This window comes from Cucumis melo, chromosome 3 (genome assembly GCF_025177605.1).
Source record: "Cucumis melo cultivar AY chromosome 3, USDA_Cmelo_AY_1.0, whole genome shotgun sequence".
Classification (NCBI taxonomy): Eukaryota; Viridiplantae; Streptophyta; class Magnoliopsida; order Cucurbitales; family Cucurbitaceae; genus Cucumis; species Cucumis melo.
The window spans coordinates 10,625,811-10,638,539 of NC_066859.1; the positions used below are offsets into that span (position 1 = coordinate 10,625,811).

The 12,729-nt window shown below is 32.9% G+C and overlaps 1 protein-coding gene across 1 annotated transcript; it reads right to left on the reverse strand.

The window, feature by feature from the left end:
- Positions 1-313: 313 nt before the first annotated feature.
- Positions 314-4,437, reverse strand: LOC103488688 (fructose-1,6-bisphosphatase, cytosolic). Its single transcript, XM_008447539.3, has 12 exons — positions 3,935-4,437; positions 2,902-2,949; positions 2,671-2,745; positions 2,529-2,590; positions 2,347-2,413; positions 2,126-2,239; positions 1,795-1,881; positions 1,539-1,609; positions 1,396-1,461; positions 1,024-1,110; positions 736-811; positions 314-635 (listed from the first exon to the last, which is right to left on the reverse strand). The coding sequence occupies exons 1-12, from the start codon at positions 4,091-4,093 to the stop codon at positions 528-530; spliced, it is 1,020 nt and encodes a 339-aa protein (XP_008445761.1). The 5' UTR covers positions 4,094-4,437; the 3' UTR covers positions 314-527.
- Positions 4,438-12,729: the final 8,292 nt, after the last annotated feature.

Sequence of the window (12,729 nt, forward strand, 5' to 3'; positions counted from 1 at the left end):
ATTGAAGGGCAAAATTCACATTTTTAAAAAGTTTACCTCCTAAAAAATGGTCATTTTTGCAAAATTCACTATTTTATGCCATTTTTCTTTCTTACTTTTGTGCTATATTTTCTGTAATATATTTTTTGAAATCCATTTCAAACAAAAGAGTTTGAAAGCTTTTCTTCCTTTTCCTTTTCTTTGCCTAAAGATCACAAATAAGTCAGTTGAGTTACATTTTTTTACCCAATTTACACCTTTAAGCTACATTATGCTTTTTAGCATACATGAGAATGATTCTCTTGTTTTGTTTCTTTTTTTTTGGACAATTCCCTTCATTTGCCCGTTGTTCCGAGCGAAAGAAAACCATTCTCATGGCCACACTTTATGCATTCATTATCATTAAAGAACTAAGAACAACCAATAAGGCATTGAAATTCTATAGGAACAAATGCAATTACAATTAGAAACACTAAAAGAAGGGACAACTTGCAAGGAAGCCAACATGAATCACAAGTAACTTGGTTCTAGGTTTTGAAGTCCTTCATTCACTCCTCAGCAGCAGCATACAAAGCTTTGATTTCTTCAACATCATCATAGCTACCAAGAAATATGGGAGATCTCTCATGTATCTTCTTTGGAACCAAGTCAAGTGCCTGCAAATCAAAGTGCATTCATCTTAAAACAAATCAAGGAAACGGAAATGAACTCTCAAGATTTTATATGCCTCGTTATAATGGTAGTACAGTAAGGTACCCTTATTTTTCCAGTGAATGCTTGACCTCCTGCCTCCTCTATCAAGAACGCCATTGGGAAAACTTCATACAACACACTGCAATTGAAAAGAGAGAAACATACACATCATTTCATAATGTAATACAGCTAGAAAAAGTTTCAGTCTAGGAAAATGCTATTCAACGTCGCTGCAACTGTTGAATGTAGATTCTTGTATAGACTCTTCTACATTAGTCCAAAATGCTAGGTGCCCATTATGGTACGGTCCGAAACAAATTTTTCAGAAAGACGAGTAAAACTGCCACATACCGCAATTTCCCATTGGGGCTCTTCTTGTCACCAGGGTACAAAAATATACCACCATAAAGCAATGTACGATGGACATCAGCTACCATGCTGTTAACCAAAGCATTATACCATCAGAACTTCCATACTACCATATCTTATCGTCATTTCAAACTCCAGTTCAGATATGAATATACAAACAACAAATGGGGAACCCCACTTATTCCATTGTGAAAAAAAAATGTGTTCGATAGAATAGATTCAGAATACTATTGCAGAAAACAATGTTCTACCTTCATACGTTGCAAAATATGATGAGTTTAGAATAAGAATGAAACATCAAACAAACAATATGACGACTTGAAGTAATGTTTCAAATATTTTATAAATCCTTACCTTCCAACATATCTCAAAGACTTGGGAGGCGAACCATCAGTAGGAAACTTGCACTTCTCTACATACCTAAAAGAGAAAACAAGTTAGTAGTTCATATGACCTATAAGTCAAACCGAAACAAAAATCAAATCAATGGAATATACTTTGCAGTCGGACCATCCCAGTTCTTTGCATTTCCTTCATTCACTGAATAGATCTTTCCCTTCTTTGGAATCTGCAGATGGTTACAGGAGAAATGAGTTACATACAAGACAACCAAAAGAAGCAAAAAATGATAGCAACAGATGTGACGAGTGCTCTCTCAAATTGTCTCTCTTTTTCTCTCACATTATATGGAAATTAGAGGTGCCTTTGAGAGGGAAAGAAGAAACATAAAAACATTAGGAAGAAATGCTTCACCTTAAGGTCTGGGTGAGTTAAAATGAACTCCCCAAGAGAAGGATCGAGAGTGAATCCATTAACACCAGTTCCAGTACTTAAAACAAGCTGAAAAAAAAAGACCAACATGAAGATTAACAAGTTAACACTCGCATTCACTCAACTTAAGAATTGATTTACAACAATTAGGGAAAAAAAAGTTATACTTTTCCTACATGATCCAAGGACTACTATTAATAATAACCAACAATAAACATAACTTTAGGACGACCATCTAAAACTTAAAAGATGTATAATAATGCATACAAACTGATGTAAACAAATAAATGGAATAGAGTTAGATTGCCCATACTGTGCAAGAGCTGCCATACAAGCAATAGCCAGCAGCCACCATATTCTTTCCAGGTTGCAAGACGTCTTCTAGGTTAGGTTCGTGGCTGTCGTTCAAGTGATAAATTCCAAAAATCTACATGAAAAAGTAGATATTCAAACAATCATACACTCAGCTTATTGGAAAGAAATTATACCAAAAATATTTGAAATCTCATTCAGAAGGTAGCATAGGGATGTTACCGTTCCAATGGAAACACCACAATCAATGTTGGAGGAACCATCCAGTGGATCGAACACCACAGAATACCTTTGTCATTGGAAAATAAGAAGAAATAACATTAAAATTAAAACAAAGTAAGAGGAGTTGATACTGATGATAATTGTAAGCATTAGACAAAAATCATCAAGAATGGAAAACAAACCTTCCACGCCGAGATGGCTCGACATATGTTGGCTCTTCATCTTCTTCAGAAACAAGAATACACTGCCACCAATTTGTCAACTATTAGAGTAAGTCACCAGATATTTTTGTCGTGTCATTTGTATGATTAGATAGCAGCTTACAGTTCTGCCACTGCTGACCAAAGCTTTGATAAAGACTTCATTTGAGAGCACATCCAGTTTCTTTTGCTCTTCACCCTGTTGACAAGGAAAATGAATAAATGTGAAGACATAATTCCAAAAAAAGAAAGAAATTTGGTATGAGATGATTTTCATCCTCTCTTTCTTCAGAAACAGAATTCTTTGGCTAATCTAAATTAGTTTGTGAGTTCATTATAACAAATAAGATCTTACCTGAACATTGGTCTCTCCAGCAAGTCCAATAAGTTTAGCTAAACCTGCCTGCAAAAGGAGAACTTGTGTGGTTAATGAACTGTACGCATCGGAATAGTGAATGGTACACAAGGCAAAAACAGAAGAGTTTGAAATTTTCAAGCAAGAGGGTATTTTGGGAATTTGGAATTCTGAGCTGTTGGCACCCTCATAAAATCCTATCTCCCCTTATTAGGAGGAAGGATATCCTACACGGAACCTTTACATAACTTTGACTTTCATGTGGGGCATGAGGATCAAACCATTGCCCCCTTTATTTCTTCTTTTTGTTTTTAGTTCAACAATTAAGTTATGCTGGAATTGACATCCATTCATTTTTTTTACATCTCGATATATCTTAGAAAATATTTTAGTTTCTACAATACTGTATGTTCCTTTTTTTTTCACAATTGTACACATCATTTAAAAATATGTTGTATTATTCGATAGATCCTACATCCTACATAAATAAACTAGTATAAAATGCATTACCAAAGTTTTCTTATACATCTTTGACTGCTAAATGAAAATATAAAATATTAAGCGCCCAAAACTTATATTAGTCTCTTTGAATAATATAAGTTCACATCCACCCATATTTGTACTTATAATATAATCTTTTTTTTAAAAAAAAAGTCAATGTAAAACTATTAACCTTCGAAGACATCTCTTATTTCAAGCCAGATATTCTGCAGTTTTCCCTTAACTTACTTGAACTGAAAGCTTCCCCACATTTTTGGCTTTCATTTATTGCAAATCAAAATTTTCAACCCACAAAGTATTGAACTAAGCCACCCCCAACCCATCAAATTCATTACGAAACAGTTTGAAAAGTCTCTAAAAGCAGAATTCTGTCATCAAATTGCAAAAAAAGGATATATATCATATCCCTCCAAATCCCAAAGGAAAAATAACAACTCCCTTCATAAAAAACAAAATAAAAATGATCTAAACACAATCAATAAGAAACTAAAAGAATACCTAAAACAGGGGAAAACAGAAGAGGGTAGAAGACCTTATTAACAGCAGAGCAGACGAACTTGCAGCCAAGAACAATATGACTAAGCAAAATGGTGAAATCACCACGGGATTCAGGGTACTTGGATTGCTCATTCAAGACGAAGCGAGTAATGGTCATCAAGTCCGTCCTCTGAGCATCCGCGGCGTGATCCATGGTGCTGTGAAAAACCCCTTTTGCACAATCAAAAAAATTAGAAGAAGAAGAAGAAGAAGAAATTAAGATGATATTGTTAAAGGGGTGCTAAATTCGAGGGCGGTCATGAAACTCCAATATATATAGGTGTGTGTATAATACAGAAATGAAATGAAAAAAGGGGCAAAAGAGGGAAAATGGAGAATATGGGTTAGGAAAGACACGTGGCGGAGGAAGAAAAAGGGTAGAAATGGAGTGGTGGGCGATTGTTTTTGAGTTTTGGAACAGAGAATGGGAATAGAGAATAAAGGGTTTGCAGATAATGCAAGAAGAAGTTCGTCGTCTTCTTCAATTTTGCTCGCCCTTCCATTTCTTCTGTCTATCTGCTTTGTCCTTTTATTCCCTTTTTTTTTTTATTATTTTTCTTTCTTGAATGCCACTAATTTGACATTATTACTAGGGGTATTTACAAAAATAATAAAAGAATTTGATAATGAGACTAATGTCATTGCATTTTTTTTAAATTGAAAAACTATTAAATTTAAGGGTGGATGATCCTCTCATATAGTTCGTTTGATATTATTAATTACTTATCATATTTGTCATATTTGTAATATGTAAAAAAAAAAATACTATTAGCTACTTTTTATTATTATTATTGTTATTATTAAAAATAGCAAAATAAATTAAAATATGTACAAGTTATAGCAAAATTTTGAATTCTATCAATGATAGAAACTGATAGACTTCTATCATTGTCTATCAATGCCACTAATAGCATATGAGTGTCTATCAATGTTTATTATTAATAAAATTTAAAATTTTGCTATATGCTATGAGTATTTTGTCAAATTTGCTATTTTTGACAATTCCCCTTGTTATTATGACCATCATCATCATCGTCGTCATCATCACTTTTATCTTTTGTCACCTTGGAATTTGGAACCGAAAGGATATAAATATGAATATGTAGGGGGGTTTGGAGTGAGAACTGACTCATAAGTTATAATAGTCTGGCATTATAATACTCTGCGTTTGAGGTGCAGATTATCATAGTCTGTGTTATAATAGTTTATGTTTGGGGTAAAGATTATTATGATTTCGGTTTTTCAATATTATTTGTTTGTTTACATATATACTGTACATGAAATACAACTTTTTCTTCGATTGATTTTATTAAATTTGGTTAATTAGGATGTTCATTTAATAAATTTAGCTTCAAATTGGATTTTTCAGTATACATGAAATACAAATTTTTCTTACACGAAGCTAGTAGTTTTGCATTTCATTATAATGATCGAACATAACAACAAACATAATCAAATGGACCTCACTACTTTTCAAATTATCATTAATAGATTATGTTTCCTTCAAAATAAACATGGTCTTAATTCATTTTTCGTGTGTAATGAAAAATGAGATACATATTAGAGTAAATCAAAGTTAGTTACAATCTTGTTATAAATATTGTTAAAATAGTTTCTTGTAACTACTATAGCAACTATTGTATTCTTGGTTATTTATACTACCCTCATTCATCATTAATAAACAAGAAAGTGCTTATTTACTCTCTGCTTTAATATGGTATCAGTTGAGAATTAGTATTCCTAAAAAATCACCACCATGGATGAGACAGAACCTGTTGTTCATCCTCCTTCATATAATATTCTCGAAAACTCATCTTCAATCACCAACTCCAACCCCAACCCAACACCCCCTTCCTTCATAACAATGTATAAAAATCCATACTATCTTCATCATTCACACAAAACTCGTATGCAAACTCAACAAGTCAATATATGGCTTGAAACAAGGTTCGAGACAGTGGTTCGACAAGTTTTCTAATGCTTTGATAAAGCTTGGATTTACACAGTCAAAATCAGACTATTCATTATTTGTCCAAGGGAAAGAAGACTCATTCCTAGCTCTATTGGTATATGTGGATGACATAATCATTGCAGGTCCTTCAACAACCTAAATTGATCTCTTAAAGAAACATATTCACACTTATTTCAAACTAAAAGACCTTGGCATTCTATAATATTTCCTTGGATTAGAACTTGCACGTTCATCCAATGACCTTTTTCTATCCCAAAGACAATACAGTCTCCAATTCCTTGAAGACACTAATTTGCTAGCCTCAAAACCTGTCCTTCTACCCATGGATCCACACCAAAAATGTCAATATGATGTTGGAGATATCCTTCCTGACCCAACTACATACAGACGCCTAATTGGCAGACTTTTATACCTCACTGTATCTCACCCAGACATCACCTTTGCTGCCCATAAGCTTAGCCAATATGTTGTCCAACCTTGCCAACCTCATCTACTGGTCGCCATCAACACCCTTTTACGCTACCTAAAAGTTGCCCAAGCCAAGGCATCTTCCTTAAAAAGTCGTCGACATTCCAATTAAAAGCTGTCAATGATGCAGATTGGGTATCGTGCATTAACAACCAAAAATTCACCACCAGATTCTGAATATTCATGGGAGAAGCTTTAGTTTCATAGAAAGCAAAGAAATAAACCGTTGTCTCTCAGCCATCAGCAGAAGTAGAACGTTGTGCACTGCAACAACCAGTGAACGTGTATGGATAAGGTAGCTAATGGCAGACTTACATATTCCTTCATCTTTACCTGCTGTCACATACTGTGATAATGATGCAGCAATCCACATTGCCTCAAACCACATTTTTCATGAATGTACGAAACATATTGAACTTGACTGCCATTTCGTTTGAGAAAAACTCATTCATGACCACATTAAACTATTACCAATTCATTCAAGTCAACAGCTTGCTGATATCTTTACCAAACCACTACCAAGCAACATTCTTAATACACCGCTTTCCAAGGTGGGTATTAGAGTAAATCAAAGTTAATTAAAATCTTGTTATAATTACTATTAAGACAGTTTCTTGAAACTGATATAACGACCACTGTATTCTTGGCTATTTATATTGCCCTCATTCATAATTAATAAACAAGAAAGAGTTTATTTACTCTTTGCTTTAATAATTTATAGTATATATAAAAGCCTCAATGTAGAGAAATGAAGAGAAATGGTTAAGATTTACCAACTATCCATCCTTGAAGTTGAATGACAAAATTGTCATCAAATGAACATTAAGAATACTTATAATCAAAAGGGTAAAATGGATTAAAAAAATTTCTCCATATTGGAGCTTTTATATATACTATAGATATATAAAAAGAAACTATTTAATTTTTAATATTTATAGTTAGTTTATTGGTTACTCTAACTTATTTTCCATATTTTTTTTAGCCCATGTCAATATATTTTCTAGATCTGCCACTGAATAGGCAACATGATCTTCCTCCTCAAAGGATGGAGCACGATGATAAAAAAAATTTAATAGCAACATATGGTAGAGAGTGAACCAGTGAACAATTACAAAAGAGAGAAAAAAAAAAAAAGAAAACGAAACAAAAAAGAACCACCTCTAAACAATGAGCAATTATTAGTGTTATCAACCACGTTATTGATTTTAAATAGATAGGGATTCAAATTAGAAGTATTCTATGATCAAAGTCTATCACATCTCCCCTTATCAAACCATTAGAGTCCTGAGAATTATGAACAACCCATCCTATTCTAGATATGGCTTTAAAGTGTGTGTGTACAGATGCACACGTGCGTACCATGTTTGTGTGTGCTTGCACATGTGTTAAAACATTAAAATAAACCATGGTAGAAATTTTGTCATTTAATTTTCAAATATTTTCTTTTCTTTTCTCAGACAACTATATAATTTTAGTTTAACCACAAACATTTGAAAGGCCAGATATAATGGCATTGATATTTAGAAGGTGTTTGGATGGTCGTAATGTAACGTAATGTAAAATTCATGTTTTAATTAAGCATCTTAGTCCAAATAAATCTTTTAATATCAAACTCATTTAATTTCTCTTTCTCTATTGTTTTCACGTTTCATAATTTCATTTTCGTATTTTTCTCGATTCCTCATGTATTCTAACATACTTTGGATTTTTAATATAACATTTGACATCTCCAACAACATCTTAAATTTAAAATTATAATCTCTTTCATCAAAATGGGCTATGAATGTTTTTCCTTTCGTAGCTTTCTTAGTAAATGAAATTATAAGTTATTGAAAAACTTTCTTTTTGTTGAATTTTATTAATTAGCGTTTGACATATTTGAAAGAAATACAATTAATACATGATATTCATTTTTGACTTTACAGATTAGTATAATAATTCAACGAAATTACCTTTCTGGGCAATGACTGTCTTTAAAAACCAACATAACCCTTAATTTCAAGCATTGACAATATATATATATAGACACACACATGTATAGATGTTCGCACAATTATTTCGATATTTTTCATAAATCAAAAGGTTGTATATTGATGGACAGATTGATAGATTAGTACATAAATAAAAGTAGTGATCACTTGTATGATTTGTCAAAAAATAATAATTATTACGAATGGAAGTTTTAAAACCTAATTTGTAAACTATGCAAGGAAAATATATCCTTTTAATAGTTTTTTAAAATTCTATCACTATTGAAAATTCTATCGATACCTATTAATATTATTAAAATTTATCGTTGATAAAATTTGAATTTTTACGATTTTCTTTTAATGTTTTACTTTGTTGTGCTGTATTTGAGAATATCTTTTTAAATCATTGACTTAATATATATATATATATATATAACACTGTACCATGTTTAAAAATATATCGTAAAACAATGATTTAATAGTTTTTTGAAAATATTTCATAAAACATACTTAATATATATGAGATATTTAAAAATATTTCATATATATACACTTTATTATTAACTTAAATTTAGCTTAATTGAGGTATGTATATTTCTAAAGATATCAGGTCTAATTCAAATCTCCGATCAAAGATTTTTACGAAAGAAAAATATATGACTACATTTTGTTACAACTTTATTTTGATAGACATCTCATGCATGTGGGCCACCACGCTTGACAAGAAGTGTTTGGGTTAGAATTAACATTGTTTAACAAATCTGATAATAGAACTTTAATATACTTATCCTTAGAAAATGTTATCCTCCACATGTTAAATAATTAAAAGAAATAATTTCAAACTTTTTGTTATAAATTTCTTTAATTTACTGTTCCACCTACTCTGTACGGTGTATATTGATTTTATCTTCAATCTCAAGTTCAAAACTTTGATGGATTCTAAAGCGTATACTCTTTTTTTTTTTTTTAAATAAATTCATCTTATTATTTGATCAGATAAGCATTTAAAACATGGTCAAAGTAAGGGTGCTGTTCCGGAAGAACTCAAGAATATATAACAAGGTCTTGAACTAACTTTAAATTTCTATGTACAATAATCTCTCAACTCTCAAATATTGGGATGAACTACATGATTTCCCTTACTTTGTAGAGGAATTCCAACCTTTAATTTATTTATAAAGAATTATATACCTCAAATGTAGAAAATGTAAAATATCTAGGGGTTTTCTAAAAAATATTTACACTTTATATAACAATTTTGAAAACGAAAAAGCTCACAAGCCCATAGTGGAAAATATAAAAAATATCACTCAACACGTTTATCTCAAAGATTTTTTTCAAGATCATGTACCAAATAAATATCTCAATAATTTGTTTTCAAGATTGTGTACTAAATATAAATCTTTTATATTTGGTACACGATCACGTAGATTATTTTATATTTGGTACACGATTTTGTAGATTCTTTTATATTTGGTACACGATCATGTATCCTAATCTAAACCAACAATTTCTCTTTCAAGAGTATTTTTATATTTGATCTTTTAGATTTGACTACACAATTGTGTAACCAAATCTAAACGATCATATACCAATATCTGAACCATTTGTTTTCAAAATTTTTTATATTTGGTTGTTTATATTTGGCTACACGATCATAGACCTAAATCTAAGCGATCGTGTACCAATATCCTAACAATTTTTTCAAGATTTTTTATATTCGGTACGCGATCTTGTACCAATATCGTTTAGATTTGCTTCACGATTGTGTAGCCATATCTAAACGATCATGTACCAATATCGCAACGATTTTTGTTTAAGATCGTGTACCAAGATCTTTTATATTTGGTACATGATCTTCACGGAAAGATTTATATGTTCAACCAATAAATATGTTCAACCCATTAAATTTAACATCAACTATATTTTAATAAGAAAGATTTATATAGAAGACATACTTTACACGTGAATCTACACAAATGTCTCAAAATTTCATTAATGGGCTAAAAACTCGAACTTGATCCACATTTATGTCTCTACATAAAGTTCAAGTTTACACTAGATAGCCTCGGGACCTTAATTAATTGGATTCAAGATTATAGTACTGTATTTTCACTAATAAGTTATCAATAACTACTTTACTGAATATAATATATTTTAACTAAAAACTATGAGTTTTAGGACAAAAATTTCAACAAGATGCATAGTCGTTGTGCTGCTTGTCATCGAGGTCTTGATGGTAGGGTTTTAAGTTGCTCACATGAACTACTGGATGGATTTTCATCCATGTAGGCAACGCCACCTTATATGATGCATTTCCTATCTTTTTAAGGACTTCCACCTGCCCTTCATATTTTCTGATGAGGCTTTGGTCTTTGTGCCCTCTGAACTGAATTTGCATCGGTTTCAGCTTGATCAAGACTTGATATCCTATACGAAACTCGAGAGAACACTGCTTCTTACAAGTCCACTTTTTCATATTCTTTGAGGCTTTCTCTAAGTAAGTTCGAGCGATATTTGTAGTATGCTTTCATTCTTTCGTAAAGTTTTGAGCTTGTGGATTTTTCTTGCATAAGGATGGTTAGCAATATAAGGCAGCAAGGGTTTTCTTCCACTTACAATTTCAAAGGGACTCTTCCCCGTTGAAGAGCTGGTTTGAGCGTTAAAACAAAATTGAGCCACATCCAATAACTGGACCCAATTCTTTTGTCTCGCATCAACAAAATGGACCAGATATTCCTCGAGTATACAATTGAATTATTTGGTCGGGCCATTAGTCTGAGGGCGGTAGCTTGAGGATATGTTCAGGCTCGTCCTCAAGAAAGTAAATAATTCAGTTTAAAAGGCACTGATGAATCTACACTTCTTGGTCACTCAAGATGCTCATTGGAACTCTCCATAACTTTACGACATGCTTAAAGAATATCTGTGCAGTCCACTCGACAGAACATAGTTTCGTAGTGGGAATGAAAACGGCGTATTTCTAGAACCGATTGATGATAACCAAGATAGCCTCAAGGTTGCCCACCTTTGAGAGACGTGTAATGAAATTCATGGACACACTCTCCCACAGTCTCGTTGAAACAGGCAAGGGTTTAAGAAGTCCAACAAATTTCGCTTTCTTAACCTTATCTTGTTGACAGATAAGGCAAGTCTTCGTGTACTACATGACGTCGTCTTGCATATTAGGACACACAGGATGGCTTGCCCACAGTATGTCATGACACTCGTGTAGTAACTTCTTCCTCACATCACCTCCTCTTCGAACATACAATTGGTTTCCTATCGTCAATACAATCGGCTTCCTCAAATCACCCAAAATTGTCTTGTTTTGCCGGCTTTGGCTAGAGCAATAATAGCTTGGACAGAGGGATCCTTCTGAAAGAAATCGCTAATGATATCGCGCATTGATGCATCAACTTTACTCATATGCATGGGTGATAGCATACAAAGGGCTGCATGTTGGCCTTTACGATTGAGAGCATCGGTAGCTTTATTCTTGGTTCCTCTTTTGTGCTCGAACTTGAAGTCAAATTCAACCAAAAATTCTCGCCACCTCGGTTACTTGGAGGTCAACATAGGCTGGCTAAAGAAGTAACAGATATCGCTGTTGTTAGATTTCACCACGGATTGTAATCCTAGTAAATATTGCTTCCAGGCCCTCTGACAATGGACTACAACAAGCATTTCTTTCTTAGAGACAATATACGTCCTCTAAACACTATTAAGCTTACGACTTTCGTAAGCTATTGGATGACCCTCTTGGGTAAGGATGTCCTTAAAGACAAAGTCTGACATGTTGGTCTCAACTACAAATGACTTAGACATGTGAACTGACATGTTGGTCTCAACTACAAATGACTTAGACATGTGAACCAATTCGAGGATAGGACCAATTTGAGAATATTGTCACCTTTAATTCGTCAAAAGCAGTTTAACATTCGACAGGCCATCTGAAAGTCATACCTTTCTTCAACAACTCATTCAATAATGTAACCCTTCTTGAGAATCCTTCAATAAATCGACGATAGTAATTAGCAAATCCAAGGAAGAAGCATAACTTTGTCACGAAAGTGGGGGTTCTCCACTCCTTAATACCTCACAACTTTTCTTTGTCCATTTGAATCTTTCCACATTCGATGATGTGACCTAGAAAATTGATACGCTTTTGAGCAAAAGTGCATTTCTCTTTCTTAACATATATCTGATTCCGCCGGAGCTTGTCAAAGATTAACCGAATATGGACCTGGTGTTCTTCAAGGCTAGAACTAAAAACCACAATGTTGTCGAGATAGACCACCACAAATTAATCTAAATACTCGTGGAATACATAATTCAACAAAGTGCAAAAGGTTGCAGGGGCGTTTGTTAACCCGAAGG